The sequence below is a fragment of the Onychostoma macrolepis genome, chromosome 07 (genome assembly GCF_012432095.1).
Source record: "Onychostoma macrolepis isolate SWU-2019 chromosome 07, ASM1243209v1, whole genome shotgun sequence".
Lineage (NCBI taxonomy): Eukaryota > Metazoa > Chordata > Actinopteri > Cypriniformes > Cyprinidae > Onychostoma > Onychostoma macrolepis.
In genome coordinates this window covers 3,021,203-3,040,255 of record NC_081161.1, presented here as the reverse complement: position 1 = coordinate 3,040,255, position 19,053 = coordinate 3,021,203, and the positions used below count along the sequence as shown (strand labels likewise).

General features: G+C 35.3%; 1 protein-coding gene across 1 annotated transcript in view; it reads left to right on the top strand.

Annotated features, from left to right (window-relative positions):
* Positions 1-19,053, top strand: part of LOC131544472 (adhesion G protein-coupled receptor L3-like) — a 309,135-nt gene that overhangs the window by 256,168 nt on the left and 33,914 nt on the right. The window contains 5 exon segments of the mRNA XM_058782694.1: positions 1,448-1,624; positions 14,075-14,284; positions 15,395-15,615; positions 17,363-17,429; positions 17,528-17,619. Of these exon segments, the coding sequence (XP_058638677.1) occupies positions 1,448-1,624; positions 14,075-14,284; positions 15,395-15,615; positions 17,363-17,429; positions 17,528-17,619 (767 nt within the window).

Genomic DNA, 19,053 nt, shown 5'->3' with positions numbered 1-19,053 from the left:
CATCCATCCTGCAATGTCATGATTGGTAAAAAATAGTTCTGCTCGTTAAAATCTGCCAATTCCCTTGCCACCAGCATTTATGCTTGAATTATTTTTCTCCAAGCGCTTTATTGAAACGCACCCAAAAATTTACACACTCACAGAATCTCTGGCTCCAGGCTCGATTAGAGCTGGGAACGTGGTTTCCTGTCTGTGTGTGTAGGATTCGCTCACGAGAGAAAGATATCGGCAAATCCACAAGGAATCTGCAGATTTCCACAGAATACCAGCAGCCAGCCGCCCGGAGTGTCTGTTTGTTATAGATTTTGGCTAATTTGATAATGCTTTAGCCACCAGTAAGAGTCTTTTACTCTCGGCTCCTGAGTTTAAATCCATTCCTTAGAATTCAGCTTTTGTTTATTTGTTTTTGTCTCCAGAATGCAGAAAAAAACATTCTGTCTGGGTTGAATATTGTAGTTTAGAGGTCTCAGTATGGAAATGAGGCTAGACTGATTAGTCTGATGTATTTTTTTCTAAATTATTCTGTATTTGCTTACCCTTGTGAAAAAAAGAACTGCACTTTAGTAGTGTACATAATATTATTTAAAAAAAGATTTATACTTGCATGTAAACTGATTGTAATGTTGTCAGCAGTGTTATATTAGTATCATTGAGATATTATTACAGTTTTTGGAAGCAGTTTTGCAGTTTTTATTTTTACAGTTTCCGTTTCATTTTAATTTGAGTTAAAGTTTTAGTAATTTTGTTGAGTGTTTGTCATTTTTTTGTGTTTTTTGTTGCTGTGTCTATAGTTTTTTAAATTAATGTATATTTTGTATAAATTATTATTTATTAATTAAATTATTAATGGTAGAAATAATTTGATATATGTATAGTTTGTAATACTTGTATTTAATTGTACTTTTTTATAACTAATGTTATTGTATTTATAGATTTTATTAATTTAGCATTTTTATTTTTGTTTTATTTTTTATTATTTTACAATATCAAGTAACACTAAATCAAAATGATACATTTTGCTTTGGCAACTAGTTGTTTTATTTCATTTAATGTTTAATTTCAAGTAACTTGCTTTTTTGTTTTTGTTTTTTCAGACACCTAATTGCATGTTAATTGCAATTAAATGGAATTTTATTATAGTTGAAATTATATTAAATGCAATTACAGTAGCTGAACTCTACAATGTTTTCACCCACTTAAGTACATCTTGATATGTGATTTCATAATTACTTCAATTGTCTTTGAAATATAGGTAAAATGGCTCAGCCAGTCATCCAGTTTTGTCTTTATCATCCACCCTGCATTTTCATGATCAGTAATAACGAGTTCTGCTGGTTAAACTCTTTTGGCCAGTGTTTTGGACCCTGAGTATAACTCTTATTCTCGCTTATGTTGTGTGTTTCGCTGCTTTCCTCTCTGACGCAGTTTGTTCTTCCTCGTCTTTCAGCAGTCAGAGGAGAATTTCAACCCCAACTGTTCGTTCTGGAGCTACTCGAAGCGCAGTATGACGGGCTTCTGGTCGACGCAGGACTGCCGGCTGCTGGGAACCAACCGAACGCACACCACCTGCTCTTGCACACACCTCACCAACTTCGCTGTGCTCATGGCTCACGTGGACGTGAAGGTAGAGACACCACAAACACAGCTGTACCAGATATAAACATCAGACTATTCATCTGTCAGCGCGTGAAAACACTGCATATGCCGATCACTGCAGAAATTGTTTACACAACCATTTTTGTGCTCGCTTCAGTGCAACAATTTACACATTGCAACAATTGTGCATGTTTTACAAATTAACAACAGTATTACGAACACCGCTAAATATGTAAATCTATCTTATTAACGTGTTTCTTGTCATCTAGCATGGTGAAAACCAGCAATCCACTCTACAAAAACATAAACGCTAACACTTGAAGCTATTATGTATAATGAATTATAAATAAATAACTGTAACCAAAGTTAAAATGTATTATAGTGTTCGAAATCTGAAATTGGTTGATTATTATGTGTTTTCCTGCATTACTAAATGTGTTGTAACATATTATATATTATATGCATTAACACGGCCTAATTAATGCATTAAAAATATTTTTTATAATGCATTATGTACTGTATAAAAGCTTCAAGTTTTAACCAAGGGTTTTAGTTTCAAGTTAAATAAAACCATAAAAATTAGTTTTTTGTTTCTTGAAATTAAATAAAATAAACATTGACTTATAACATTACAACTTAATATGTGAAGCCTCTAAATGCCATTTGAAATTTTCTAAAATTAGCATTTTTTCAGGCTCCTATGTGTAGGTTCAGTATTTTCACTTTAATGGCAATGAATAGTTTCTTTTCATATATATATATATATATATATATATATATATATATATATATATATATATATATATATATATATATATATATATATATATATATATATATATACTGAAATAAAATAAATATTAGAAATTTTAAGGTAATATTTCTCATTTCAATTTAGTTTAACTTGATAATAATAACTAAAATAAAAATGTATTAAAAAAATACCTTTTCATTTTACTGAGAGTTTTTTGTATTTATTGCCATTTTTTAGTAATTTTAAGTATGTAACCACAATTACTTAAATTACAAAAATGCACAAGAAATTACTAAAAACAATTACTAAAATTAAAATGAAAACTGAAAATACAAAAATAACTGATATAATATAAATCTAAATCTAATAGTATCTCAGTGGTACGACAATAACACTATATGATGTAAATCATCCCGGGATGTGTTGGAGGTGCAGAATGTGCTCTGAAGAAATCAGAAGACAGACGTGCGCTGTGTTTGTGTGAGGCAGGTGTATGTGGAGCAGATCTCTGCGGAGACTGTTTATTGTTTGCTGATGACTCCAGGCTGTGAGGTGCATTGTGGGAGATCAGCGGGTGGGCGGTCTTTATCACTCCATATGATCCATGATCAACGCCACTTCCCAGCTGAGTGACTTAATACACGCCGAACAAACACACACACACACACGCTGGTGTATTTGCATTGTTACTGTTGCTTTCGGTTGGTTTTGTGTGTGTTTTTTAAAGGCCAACATGATGCGTCTGATGTGCAGCTCGACGCCTGCTGAGTCGCTGCCATGCACTCTTTTCAGCCGCTCACCTATTAGTGCTATTTGACTGTTTTTGTTGTTGTTGTTTCTCTATTGAAGTCCATTGTTGTGTCGGTTTGGTCCAGCGCAGGGGTTTTTCTCCGTCTGGTAGGCGCAGGGTCGCATGGGACGGAGCCTCAGCCAGGTGCATTTAGTCTAAAAGCTTCATTTACATTTTCCATTCAGAGCCCGAGTTCGGCTTTACCTGGAGAGAAACAGAAGAACAATTGACGGGAGTGAAAAACAGTGAAAAATGAGGGGGAGAAAATAAATTTTGACGGATGAAAGAAAGGCCCTGTGGAGCGCCGAAGACAGCTTAGGGAGAGAGAGAAGTAGATCGCTGACAGACGTTTTGATTAGCAAGTGAGAAGGGAAAACTGTGGGTCTCCTTCAGGTCTTGCTGTTTAAAATAAAATCTCGCCACTCAGATTTCATTTACGCTGTGTGAGACACGTCTGGAAGTAGAGGTCAAGGATGGTGAGGATTGGGGAGACACCCATTTGAGGCAGTGACACATCCACCACAGAATTGGACACGCCCATAAACACACCCACATTTGGGCATGAGCACCAGTGTTGTTATCGATAACTAAAACTATTGCAAAATTTTGGATAATGTAAACAAAACTTCTATACAATATGAATATCAGATGAAAACTTCCAAAAGTTTTACACTAAAATAAAATAAACTGAAATACTAAATGTCCTGAATTTAAAACTAAAGAAAAAGTAAATTGAACATAAATAGAAATATTTAAAATGTACAAAAGCTAAGAAAATGACAAAAAGCTGAATTAAAAAAAATATCAAACTTAAATTAAAATGAAAACTTAAAAGCTATTAATAATTACAATATTAATAAATATTTTAATAGTTTAGAAATAATAATAAAATAAGTACGCACAGTCAACAGAAATAGCACATTATGCGTAGCCACACCCACCACTCATTTGGCCACACCCCATCATGGGTTAGTTACATTCACTACACACTTGAACACACCCACTGTGGGCTTAGCCACACCCTCTGTACATATTGAGTTTGTGGGCATGTCTTTTTTTAGTTCAAGTTTAGAGCTTGTGGTCCTTCAGAAAAACACAAACATATCAAACACCCTGGGTGCTTGTGCTTGTGTAGTCAGGCACACGATCGGCCAAGTAAACAAAAAAAAAAACTTTTTAATCTGTTTGAACACGAAAGACTAATTCAAAATACTTTAGAAATGTTGCCTTGGCTACTAACTGAAATATTAACTAATAATTTGTAATAAATAAATATATAAATAAATAAAATTGTTGTACATTTTGTCACACTGCTTGAACTCGCAAACTGCATTGTAAAAATTTGAAAAAGTTAAGAATCATAAATGATGAAATAAAGTAAGTGGAAATACTAAAATTGCTAAAAGTAAAATGGAATTACTTGAAATCAACAAAAGCTAAAAAAGCTAAAAAAGGAGAATAATAAGGAGAAAAGCATGTAACAGGATTACTAAAATGTAAACTAAAATTAAAATCAACCAAATTGCATTGCACAGGATTTCTTTGTTTCCAAAATGAAGATATTGTACTGCAGAACTTTAAGCCACACCCATTTAGGCACAGCCACACCCACATAACTGTACGGCCTCATATGGGTTTCATTTTTTTGTCCATGCATTGTTTTGACTCTCCGACTATTGAGGAAGGAGAGCGAGGTTTAGCAGGTTGATCCTCACAGGTGAGTGTTGTGTTGTTGCCATGGCTGCGGTGGCGGCAGTGATAGCGAGAGCCTCATTAATGGACACATCGAGAGCTGGAGTGATGCTGAGTCTGGGGACAATGTCAGACAATCGTCATCCATCAATCTTAAAGGAGGTCGCTGGTCGCCATGGTTACCTCACGCTCTCATCGCAGAGGTGTGCATGTGAAAGGCGACAGAGTTACAGCTCGTTAGGACGAGGAAACGAGGACTGATTGAATTCTGATAGTGAAATGTGTTCATGTTTACTGCTCTGAAGGCCTTCATGAATTGACTGAAATCATTCAACACATTCACTCTCATCTCAACTGAAGCAAACTTAACATTCCTCCTGCTGCTACTCACACGCTTTCATCATTCACACACGATAGAAGTGCTGTTTAGATGTACACTACTGTTCAAAAGTTTGAAGTTGCTAAGATTTGTTTTTATATAAGTCTCTTCTGCTCACCAAGGCTGAATTTATTTGATCAAAAATACAATTAAATTAGTAATATTGTGAAATAGTATTACAATTTAAAATAGCTGTTTTCTATGTAAATATCTGTTAAATTCATATTTATAAATATCATTTCATATTTATATACTGAAAATGGTATTTTGAAACATGTCTCTGTAAAACATGTACTGTAATTGTAGTGTAAATGCATTCATGCCATCTCTGAGCTGGATCAAATCATTATTAAATGAGATTATTTGGATTATTTAATGTTTTTGACAGAAGTTTATTCTGCTCACCAAGGCTGTTTTTTTTTCTTTAATTAAAAATACAGTAAAAACAGGAATGTCGTGAAATAATTTTACAATTTAAAATAACTGATTTCTATTTGAATATATTGTAAAATATAATTTATTTCTGTGATCAAAGCTGAATTTTCAGCATCATTACTCCAGTCTTCAGTGTCACATGGTCCTTCAGAAATCATTCTAATATGCTGATTTGCTGCTCAAGAAACATTTCTGATTATTATCAATGTTGAAAACAATGCTGCCCAATATTTTTGTGGGAACCATGATACATTTTATTTTTCAAGGTTGAATAGAAAAGAACAGCATTTATTTGAAATATAAATCTTTTGTAACATTATAAATGTCTTTACTGTCACTTTTGATCAATTTAATGCAGCCTTGAAGAATAAAAGCAAATATCCTGAAAAAAAAGAAAAAAAAAAGAAAATCTTACTGACTCCAGATTTATAAATGGTTTAAATAAATGTAATATTAAATCGAGTAAGCGTGTGAGTATTTAGCATCAGTAATAGTTTGGCTATTAGTGATCTCAGCATGAACAACTGACTGTAGATTAAAACATTTCTCTAGAAGACTGACAGGATCTCATTCATTCAGATTTCTCTGAAGTGTTTTTCTGTGTGTAAAAGGTTTTCTACTGCCACTTGAGTACACATTAAAACATTTTGTTGTGAACCGTATGTATGTTTGGTAACACGTGATCATACAGGAAAACCGATGAACTGCTGCTGGTGATTGTTGAAGATTTAACGGGTTCATTGAAACAAAATGTTGAAATGAATTGATTTGTGGAAACTTTTCAGCACTAGAGTGTGTGTGTGTGTGTGTGTGTGTGCGTGCGTGCGTGCGTGCGTGCGTGTGTGTGTGTGTGCGTGTGTGTGTGTGTGTGTGTGACATCAGCTGATACTGAGGGAAGAGGAACACAGACGGGTTATAAATCTACCAGATCTTGAATCTGAAAGTACACACACACACACACACTGATCTCTTTTCTTTTTTGTCTCAGTGTGCTTGATGGAGAGCAGAGCGCTATTAATCACACACCTGCTCCATCACCTCTGTGTGTGTGAGTGTGTGTGTGCATGCATGCGTGTGTGTGTGTGTGTGCGATTCAAAAGATTGTTTCCTGATTGTTAATCTGTCTCTCTATGAGAGCTGGGTGATATATAACAAATATTTATTAGATAACAGTTATTTTGTTGACAGCGTCAACAGAATAATGTCTCTTATTTAGCCATTATGTTTAATAAATACTCCCGCAGCACAATTCTTCAACACATTTTTTGAGGTTAATATATAAGAACAGGTTGCACATCAGTGAAAACAACAATAGCACTCATTATGTCTATTATTAAAGAAAAAGTTTTTATTTTATTTTTTTTTGAAGCAATTTCGTTCTTCTGGTTCAAAAATAAAAGTTGATCCTACATCACGAAAAGGTGACGTATATGCGGTCATCTGGAGTGGTGTGCTGCCGTGGCTAACAGTGTTGGGCACGTTACTTTAAAAAAGTAATTAGTTATAGTTACTAGTTACTTCTCACAAATAGTAACTGAGTTACATCATTATAAAAGTAACTAATTACCAGGGAAAGTAACTATTGCATTACTTTTAAAAAACTGTTCAAATGTCAAATAACTTTGGATGCCCCCAATATTAAATATGTTAAATTAATGAAATGGACACTAACAAGGATAAATTATTATTATAAAACATTGTACATTAATCTACATTATTTATCTACTGACACTTAGTATCAGTCAGTCAAGCATTAAAATATAATATTATGATAATTTAATATTATATGATGATAGAACTTTAGTAATTAGAATAACCAAGTATGAATGCATATTTGTCATCCATATAAAACGCACTAAGGATTAATGAGCTGCTGGGTTCATGAATATTAATCACGCTGTCTGCGTTCGCTCGAATTTATTTGCTGAAATCAAAACAGGGACGATAATAGGTGAGCGCCAGCCAATGAGATTGTGGTTTGCGCATTAGTTCCGCCCACTACCAGAGAAACCGGCAGTTCTTAAAAGCTGAAGAATTCCAAAGGAACTCCGTTATTTTGACAGGAAAATACAACAAAGAATATCGTTTACATGTAGTGCGTCAATTCTGCATGTTATGAAAGACTCTCTCGCTCTGTATCTTTCTTTGCGTGTGTGTATGTGAGAGAAAGCGAGGCGAGTCGTGCGCTTCACACTAGAGTTTATGGTCTATCGACAAATACAGCTACACTGCGCATCCATTCAGATGAACTGAAAAATTAAATTCTAATAATATAATATAGTAACGCCACATTTTATTGTCAGTAACGGTAACGGGGGAAACAGTAATTCGTTTGATTACTTGTTACTGAAAAAAATAACGCCGTTAGTAACGCCGTTATTCCCATCACTGGTGGCTAATGAGTACGCATCTACGTCATCAGTTTTCCAAGCTATTCTCAGTATTATTAATGAGAATGAACTCTTACCATCCAATCACTGCGCTGTATTATGCATGAGGTCGTCTTATAGTGGAGAATTCACATCTAACGAAAGAGCTTCATGCTGTCAGTTCATTTCTGTGAACATGACCGCAACAATATTTAATATGACAACACGTGGAGCGTGGTTTCTGCGCGGAATGCCGCGATGGGTTTAATAACACTCACTGCGTGGATCATAGTTCATATATACGAAGTGTTTGTGAGTATATTTCATATTCTCTCGTGCTCCAAACATGAACCAGCACAGTGTTCGTGCACACATCATGTCTTCTTCAAATGAAATATGCACAAATAAGGGCATGCGCTGATACAGTGGCACATCTGATCATGAACGCGATGATGCGACTGATTATTGTGATACACAGCAAACAATGATACAGACCAAAAATCCAAAGAAGAGTTAACAAAAAGTAACTATGCCTTTTTTCTTTCTGTTTTAAATGTATTTTAATATTCATCTGTCTGTATAATGAGTGTGTTGTAGGTCTGTGTTTTATTGGTTGTTTTCTCCCCTCTTCCCACCCTCTACACATTTCTGGAGTCTTTTTCAGATCTAAGGTGTGAACGGCCAGTGCTGAAACAGGGCAGTTTCATGACCCTTTAAACTTCAGCAAAATGCTGATATCAGACACAAATAATTGATTTTACACTGCTTATTTCAGTGAATCACTTCGATATTGTAATTCAGTGATTAATTTGCGTCATCTCTTAAAAATGTTCATGTAAGTCTCCATGTGGCATTTTCTTAATCAAAATGTTTTTGTAAAAACGTGAATTATTACTCAATATATTGTTATATTGATGCATATGAATGAAAATTATTAAATATTGTTATTCCTTATTGACAAAAAAAAAAAGAGAGAGATAGAGAGCACAATATTCCTTAAACAACTTCAATCTACTTGACAGCAATTGTTATTTGGTCATTTAAAGAGATTTTAGGTGCATATGCACCCATTAAATGCATTCATTTTCTGCTTCTGCTTCTCTCTGCTCTTGAGTCTATGGAAGCCCATAGAACCGCTTGCAGGAAAGTTATGAAATGTGACACACTGATAGAGGACAGTCTCAACTTTAACCATAACACATTTGAAGTCGCTAACTCAAAATCTCTAGCACCACCAACAGTTCAAATATTTGCATTCATTTTTATGCTGGTAACATTTGAACCATACGGGCTAGAAATAAAATTCACTTTTCTTTTGATTCCTTGGCTCAAGATGATTTAATACCGAAACCAGATCCTCTTCAGACCATGCCAGGAAAAAAAGTGACGGAATTCAAGTTGATTAGTCAAACTGTTCTCGAAAAACATGCTAACGAATTTGACAAAGAGCACGCCAAAGTGGACATGAGGCTATATCTCCGCAATGCTTTAGCATATTTAAAGCAAACTTAGTGTGTTTTTTTATTTATTTATTTTTTTTTACCACATCAGCCATTTTGGGGATCAACCATTTTGAATTTGATGTAAAATGCTATTGCAGTTGTCACTGGGGTGGTACCTTTCACTAATATATTCACTTTACTTGCCAATATGCACTTTTAAGGTACTATTATGCACTGTTTAGGGGTTAATAAGGGACAAAGGTGTGTTTTTTTTTCAAAGGCAGCACCCCACTGACAGCTTTTGTACCTTCTTTATTTTTCTGAGAGTGCATGCACACATGTGTGAGTGTGTGTTTATAGACACATAGATTTACTTGAGCTCAGCGTTGACTCTATAAAGTCTGAGACTAGCTGTGGATTCTGCTGAGCAGGCTTCAGCTGTTGATTTACTTACAGCACTGACACACACACACACACACACACACTGCTGTTGAATGTAGAGGAGATATAGCGCTCAAGGGTGAGTGGGCCTCAGGAAGAGTGATGTGTTATGTGCTCAACGGCCCTCCGGGGCTCAAACACACACACACACACACACACATAAGCTGTGTACTGTTACCTATGCAGCGCTCATAAATATTCATGTGCTGTGTTCTTCAGAAGTGCTGACATCCGGTCTTCCAGACTCAAAGTCTTCTGGGATGCGTCCTATATCAGCTGTGCTCTTCTCCCCTGGCTGTGTGGCCTCCGTAGGGACCCTACAGAGGGAGTACAGTGGGAATCGGTGACGGTGTCTGTGGGATCTGAGCGCTTTAACTGCAGCGCAATAATAAATCAAACTCACTGTCACCCGTGCTCAACAGAAAATACACAATAGAAGCGGGTTTTGTAGGGTTATTAACAGTGCTGGAAGATAGTTTGTGGCTTTGCTGTAAAATATACTCTTTTTTTTTAAAGTAATTAATTACACCATAATATATTAACAAGGAGTAGCTACCTACATTTGTCTGTGGGCAAAGGTTCGCCATCAGTGTGAATAGCTCCATGGCACTGTTTCTATTTAACAGAAACAGTTGGTTGCTTGATTGCATGATGGGTCCCTAGAACAATAAATAAACAAATAATTTAAAATATATGCTAATATATTTTAAATTCTAAATTTTACAATTATAATAATAAATACAATTAAATTAAATTAAATTAATTAATTAAAATATTTTACTTATAATGAATAATATTTATTTATGGATGGGTACCTTTTGGGTAATTAACAATTATCATGTTTTATTTAAAACATATATTTATTAATCATAAAATTATAATTTTAAACTCTAAAAGTATAATACATTCTTAAAAGTATTTATTTATGTATGGGTCTCTAGAACAATACATAAATAATAGTGCTGTCAACGATTAATCGCATCCTTAATAAAAGTTTTTGTTTATGTAATATATGTGTGTACACTGTGTATATTTATTATGTATATATAAATACACACATACAGTATATATTTTGAAAATATTTAGATATACTTACATGTATATATTAATATTTATATACTTTGTATTATAAATAAATATATTTAATATAGAAATACTGTATATTTTCTTAAATATATACTGTATGTGTGTGTGTGTGTGTGTGTGTATATATATATACACACACACATAGATAATATACACAGTACACACATATATATTATATAAACAAAAACTTTTATTGTGGATGACAGTACTAATAAATAAATATATAATCTTAAAAATTAATAAATAAAAAATCACATTAAAGGGATAGTTCACCCAAAAATGAAAATTTTATGTTTATCTGCTTACCCCCAGGGCATCCAAGATGTAGGTGACTTTGTTTCTTCAGTAGAACACAAACAAATATTTTTAACTCAAACCATTGCAGTCTGTCAGTCATATAATGGCAGTCAATGGGACTCACGGATTTGAGAGTCAAGAAAACATACACAGACAAAACCAAATTATACCCTGTGGCTCGTGACGATACATTGAGGTCTAGAAACATGAAATGATCGATCTGTGCAAGAAACTGAACAGTATTTATATCGTTTTTTACATCTGATCCACCACCATGTCCAACTGTCCTGAGCGTGTTCACAACATCCGTGACGCATCGTCTTCTTGCTTGCTTTATGGTCGGATCGCATATTTATAAGTGCATTACCGCCACCTATCTCTCAAATGGATAAGTGACACTCCTAATTGAGATTGTAGATGGTGTCAATGGTCCATTTGAGAGATAGGTGGCGGTTTTCATTTTTTTATTTACATTTTTGGGTGAACTACCCTTTAATGATTTTAATTGTTTCATGTATTAAATAAATAAATAAATAAATAACAAAAAAATAAAAATAATAAATGGTATTTATTTATAAATATAAAAAAAAAAATTAAAAAAGATTTTTTTTAAATCATTCATTCATTTATTTACGGATTGATTGATTGATTGATTAACTGGGCCCCTAAAATGAACAATCAGTCAAACAATCAATCAACTATAATATATAATATAACAATCAACTATATATATATATATATATATACACACACACAGGTGCATCTCAGTAAATTAGAATGTCGTGGAAAAGTTCATTTATTTCAATAATTCAACTCAAATTGTGAAACTCATGTATTAAATAAATTCAATGCACACAGCAATGCACATTCAATGCAAACGCATCTCAACAAATTAGAATACTTCATAAGAAAAACATTTTTAGTGAATTGTTGGCCTTCTGGAAAGTATGTTAATTTACTGTATATGTACTCAATACTTGGTAGGGGCTCCTTTTGCTTTAATTACTGCCTCAATTCGGCGTGGCATGGAGGTGATCAGTTTGTGGCACTGCTGAGGTGGTATGGAAGCCCAGGTTTCTTTGATAGCGGCCTTCAGCTCATCTGCATTTTTTGGTCTCTTGTTTCTCATTTTCCTCTTGACAATACCCCATAGATTCTCTATGAGGTTCAGGTCTGGTGAGTTTGCTGGCCAGTCAAGCACACCAACACCATGGTCATTTAACCAACTTTTGGTGCTTTTGGCAGTGTGGGCAGGTGCCAAATCCTGCTGGAAAATGAAATCAGCATCTCTAAAAAGCTGCTCAGCAGAAGGAAGCATGAAGTGCTCCAAAATGTCTTGGTAAACGAGTGCAGTGACTTTGGTTTTCAAAAAACACAATGGACCAACACCAGCAGATGACTGCACCCCAAATCATCACAGATTGTGGAAACTTAACACTGGACTTCAAGCAACTTGGGCTATGAGCTTCTCCACCCTTCCTCCAGACTCTAGGACCTTGGTTTGAAATACAAATGAAATACAAAACTTGCTCTCATCTGAAAAGAGGACTTTGGACCACTGGGCAACAGTCCAGTTCTTCTTCTCCTTAGCCCAGGTAAGATGCCTCTGACGTTGTCTGTGGTTCAGGAGTGGCTTAACAAGAGGAATACAACTGTAGCCAAATTCCTTGACACGTCTGTGTGTGGTGGCTCTTGATGCCTTGACCCCAGCCTCAGTCCATTCCTTGTGAAGTTCACCCAAATTCTTGAATCGATTTTGCTTGACAATCCTCATAAGGCTGCGGTTCTCTCGGTTGGTTGTGCATCTTTTTCTTCCACACGTTTTCCTTCCACTCAACTTTCTGTTAACATGCTTGGATACAGCACTCTGTGAACAGCCAGCTTCTTTGGCAATGAATGTTTGTGGCTTACCCTCCTTGTGAAGGGTGTCAATGATTGTCTTCTGAACAACTGTCAGATCAGCAGTCTTCCCAATGATTGTGTAGCCTAGTGAACCAAACTGAGAGACCATTTTGAAGGCTCAGGAAACCTTTGCAGGTGTTTTGAGTTGATTAGCAGATTGGCATGTCACCATATTCTAATTTGTTGAGAGAGTGAATTGGTGGGTTTTTGTTAAATGTGAGCCGAAATCATCACAATTAAAAGAACCAAAGACTTAAACTACTTCAGTCTGTGTGCATTGAATTTATTTAATACACGAGTTTCACAATTTTAGTTGAATTACTGAAATAAATGAACTTTTCCACGGCATTCTAATTTATTGAGATGCACCTGTATATATATTCTGTTTTCATTTCATTTTATTTTATGTTTTAGCAATTGTTTGCTATGTACTTTTGTCATTTTTATTATTTTGGGGTTTTAGCTTTATATTTGTATATAATAGTCTTGTTTTTTTGTTTTATTTTTGCTTTCTTTCAATTAACAAAAATTATTTTAAATAGTGTTAGTTTTTGTAAACAATTTCCTGGAGAACAAGACAAAAATACTGATTTATCTTAACTTATCTTATCTTATCATCTTTATTTTATTAATTTATTTTTATTTGACATATTCAAATAAAAATAATTATTATATTAAAATAATTATATTTATTTGACACATCCTTAAAACTGTGCACTACTCACCCGGCTGTAAGTGTCTGAAATCATTGCTCTGATGTTCTCTCGTACTTTGATGGTGTGGCTGTTTATCTGTAATTGCTGCTTGCAGCGATGTTTTGATATCCAGTTGTAATATTTCTGTTCAGAGGGATGTGAAACCGTTCTGATCTGTGTCTCTTTCTCTCTGCAGACGGCAAAGCCGGTTCATGATCTGCTGCTGGACGTCATCACGTGGGTGGGAATCCTGCTGTCTCTGGTCTGTCTGCTCGTCTGCATCTTCACCTTCTGCTTCTTCCGCGGCCTGCAGAGCGACAGGAACACCATACACAAGAACCTGTGCATCTCGCTCTTCATCGCTGAAACGCTCTTCCTCACCGGCATCAACCGCGCAGACCAGCCCGTACGACACACACACACACACACACACACACAAATCACATTTCCAGTGTTGTTTTTGTAACATAAATAGCTATTGATGAATATAACTATTTTAATTTTGTTTTATAGTTTCCATTTTTATTTCAAATTTGATTAAAGTTTCAGTAATTGTGTTATGTGCATTTGCCATTTTTATTATTATTTTTTATTTATTTATTTGTTTTTTAATGTTCATAGAATTTTTATTCATTAAATTCATTTATTTATTAAATTAAAAAGTCTACATCTTTTCATATTTAATTTTATTTCAAATAACAATATTTTTATAATTTTAGTTTTAATTAATGATAATAGCCATGAATGTTTTTTTTTTTCATTCATTCATTTAAAATGTCTATATAGTTTTTTTTTTTTTTCAGTTTTACTTTGTTATTTTAGTATGCTTATTAAAAATGTTGTCTACAGTACATATTTTCATATTTTATTTAAGTTGACATCTTTTTTATTTCAAGTAACAATAATATTTGTATGGTTTAGCTTTCATTAATAATAATAACCCTGATCTTTTTATTCTGTTTAATTGTTTTTTTAAGCATAAACATCCGTTAATTTTTGCTTGCCTGTAGAGTAAGAAAAATAATCCTAATTAAAAATTCACTGAAAACAAATCTTATAAAAATAATTCACTGAAAACAAATCTTATCTTGCACAATTTTGATTCTCAAGTAAATTTAGTTTTAAGAATGTTTAGATATTTTTACTGATAAGGAATATGATTTTTGCATTTCATCTGCTGTGTGATGTAGTATTAAACATCCTACTCTTTTGCCGTCCTGCTTTTTCCGTGCCGTGCAGCTGGGGAGATTGTGTATTTGGACACGGGATGTTTTAAATGGCTGAGTGCATGTTTTTATTAGTTCATGAGAGAGTGAAATAGCACAAGTGTGTGTGTCATAAAGATTTAATGAGAGGGTGTTCAGTGTGTGTGACTCTAATGCAGAACATCATGCATGATTCATAATCTTTAAACCCTCTTATTTCGTATTTTTCAATTATCTGAGCAGGTTTGCGAGGTCGCAGAACAGCATCCATCATTGTCCACGTAACGAGAGCGTTTGTGTGCGTCTTTCAGATCGCCTGCGCCGTCTTCGCGGCTCTGCTGCATTTCTTCTTCCTGTCTGCGTTCACGTGGATGTTTCTGGAAGGCGTTCAGCTCTACATCATGCTGGTGGAGGTGTTCGAGAGCGAGCATTCGCGCAGGAGGTATTTCTACCTGGCCGGATACGGCATTCCTGCGCTCATCGTGGCCGTTTCTGCCGCAGTGGATTACCGCAGTTACGGGACGGACAGAGTGTGAGTCTCACACACACACACACACGCGCGCGCGCGCAAACCTGAGTCGGAAATTTTTATTTAGTTTTAGTCATAGTCTTAACTGCAAAAAAAGTCTTATCTTACTCAGTAGTTTTTTTGTCTTGTTTCTAGCCAAGATATCTAAAAATTCTTAAATTGAGATGCATTTACTAGATGAGCAAAATGACATATGATATTTACTCTTATTTCCATGGAAAAACAAAAAAATAAAAAAATAAATTAAGTGTATTTTGCTTAAAATAAGTAAAATTATTTGCCAGTGGGGCAAGTAAAATATTCTAAAAACTACCCCACTGGCAAATAATTTTACTTGTTTAAGCAAAATGCACTCAATAATTTTATTTTTTTCCTCCTGGAAACGAGACTAAATATCTTACATCATTTTGCTTATCTAGTAAATGCATCTTAATTTAAGAATTTTTGTTGTTGTTGATATTTTGACTAGAAACAAGACAAAAATACTTGATAAGATAAGCTCTTCTTTTTTTTTTTTGCTGTGTTTGGACTAAAATACCATTTAGTTTTAGTCACATTTTAGTCATCTGAATTAAGTCTTAAGGTCCTTGCATACCGAGACTGAAATTTTCGCACTTTAAAAAATAAATATGACCTCACATTGTCAATCACGTTTACACACTGCCTCCGAAACTTTCGCCCGTCACAAAAAAATTCAGATCAGGTTCGATTTTCTGCGTTTTCGCATCCATAGCAAGCATTTTGATAGGAAAGGATGACGAATGAGAAAAAAAAGAAAAAAAGCATACGCATCTACAGTAGATTTAGTCAACTAAAATCTTATGGGTTTAGTTACAGTGTAATGCATTTATTAAGCATTTCTCTAAAATTCCCAAACTCATTATGTATTCCTGGAGAAAGCATCTGGTAATATGAATGATTTGAACATCCAATATAGATACAGATTTAACTGCTTTGACACATAACGTCTTTATCTCAAAATTAAATAAAACGACTTTTCATAAAGAAACATGAACATGGCCCTCATTTGAAATACCAAATGAAATACGAATGGTTATATAATATGCATTCTTTATAACAACTTGCATACAACATCTTTCATTCTTTCAAGCAGACACATTTATTTATCTAAATTAAAGTTAGATTAATCCTTATTAGTGCTACTAAAGTGATTCATTCAAGAGCAGTGAGTGATTTTCTCTTTTTTTTTGTTGATTCGTTAACAGCAAGGACACAGACAACAGAAACAAAATTAATCTGCTGTCCCTTTATAACTGAATGCACATGGATTCAATATACTGCTACACACATCCAGTATTCTCCCAGCAGTTTACATTCAGTGAAGACGTAATCTGGTAATCTTACATGAATAATAATATTTTTGTCTCGTTTTTATTCGTTGACAAAAATGTCAATAGATTTTCGTCATTGTTTTTGTCATTCAAAAAGAGTTTTTATTTCGTTATCATGTTTACGTCGGTGAAAAAATGTTGTTGACGAAAATCATGGAAAATTATTCGTCAACAAAATGAACACTGGTCCTCGTGCACAGTCTTGCTTAAATCTGTGTGTGTGTGTCGCAGGAGGGATGAAGTTTAGTCTAATGTTGCGGAAATTAAAGTCTGAATAATTGAAAGAACTCTCATGTATCAGCCAAAAGACACAAGAACCTTGGAGACAACCTGCAGTATTACTTCCTCAGTGTGTGTAGATTTGATACTTGAGTGAAGTGTTTTTCTCTCATTTTCAGTTGCTGGTTGCGGTTGGATACTTATTTCATCTGGAGTTTTATAGGCCCCGCCACACTCATCATCATGGTAACCAGCTCTGATACTCCCTATAACCTACATTTAAAACACTCCTGGACTCTTCACATGTGAATCCTCTACTAATCTCGTGCTTTTGTTCTTCCCAGCTGAATGTGATCTTCCTGGGAATTGCTCTCTACAAGATGTTCCACCACACCGCCATTCTGAAGCCAGACTCTGGTTGCCTTGATAACATCAAGTAAGCCTGACAGTAAGGGGTGGGGCCTGTGGGATACGCACTACCGGCACATCCAGGAACTTAACTGTCAATTTCGTTACCGCCCCTTTTTGGGGGAAAACAAACTAGACTTCCCATAGGCTTCAATACAAAATAGCGGCAAAAAGCAACGTCCATACACAGCCGACAGACGTGAATAACTTAAGTAATCACTAGGATTAATCATGTCAAGTAATTATATGTCCACCCTGCCTGCCATAGAGCGTGAAAGATACATCCATAAACTTAATTTGGTCAATTTAAAAACTCATTATCCCAGCGTCAAATTGGTGTAACAACCCCACCCAGTGGCCAGAGGTGTCTTGCCGGACATTTACTCATACCTAATCTAATCACCAGGTAAACCAGTGAATGATTTTACTTCATTTGAAAGTAAACATCTTTAAATGTATATATTATGTCCTTATATTTAGAGTACTGAGTGCACTTTTCTGTCCAGCCATACAACTAGCCTGGCTTCGCTTTCGATAGCATCATCCGTAATTCATAATATTTCCATAACAGCAAGATATGGATGATGGTGGCAGGTAGCCTGGGCTAAATTTGGGTTTTTACAAACATTATTGGTGCACCCAACCACACAACAACTCTTTGGCATGTTGTAAGGTTAGTCCACTTCCTCGATCCAATGCTGTATGGCGGTTTGTTTTCCCCCAAAAGTGGGCGTGAACCTGTTCAGAGACATTCTATGACGTTGCGCCGGTTGTGAGTATAGGCTGTTTGGAGGGAGGAGCCTTTGATGGGTGGGGTATTTGGTGGGTGGAGTTTATGAAGCACTGGAGACTGTGGCATGGGCTCTTTGGAGGGAGGAGCCTTTGATGGGTGGGACTTGTGGTGGGTGGAGTCTGAGATGTTGATCTTGTGAAGGGGTGGAGTCAGTCGTATGTGAGGTCTATGAAGGGTGGGGCATCTGGTGGATGTGTTCTGTTAGGGTGGAGTCTTTGAGAGGTGTGGATTATGATAGGTGGAGCAAGTGGGATTGGCTCTTTAGAGGGAGGAGCCTTTTTAGGATGAGGTTTGTGAGAGGTGGAGCTTGTGAAAGGGTGGAGCCAGGAGTCTATAAAGGTTGGGCCATCTGGTGGATTTATTCTGTTAGTCGTAGGTGGGGTCTATGAAGGGTGGGGCATCTGGTGGATTTGTTCTGTTAGGGTGGAGTCTTTTTCAGAGATGTGGATTATGATAGGTGGAGCAAGTAGGATTGGCTCTTTAGAGGGAGGAGCCTTTTTAGGATGAGGTTTTGTGAGAGGTGATTATGAAAGGGTGGAGCCAGTAGTCTATAAAGGGTGGGGCATCTGGTGGATGTGATCTGTTAGGGTGGAGTCTTTGCTGAGGAGCCTTTAAGTGGTAGGACCTGTTGTGTGTGAGATGAATTTATATGAGGGATGGAGATTAAAG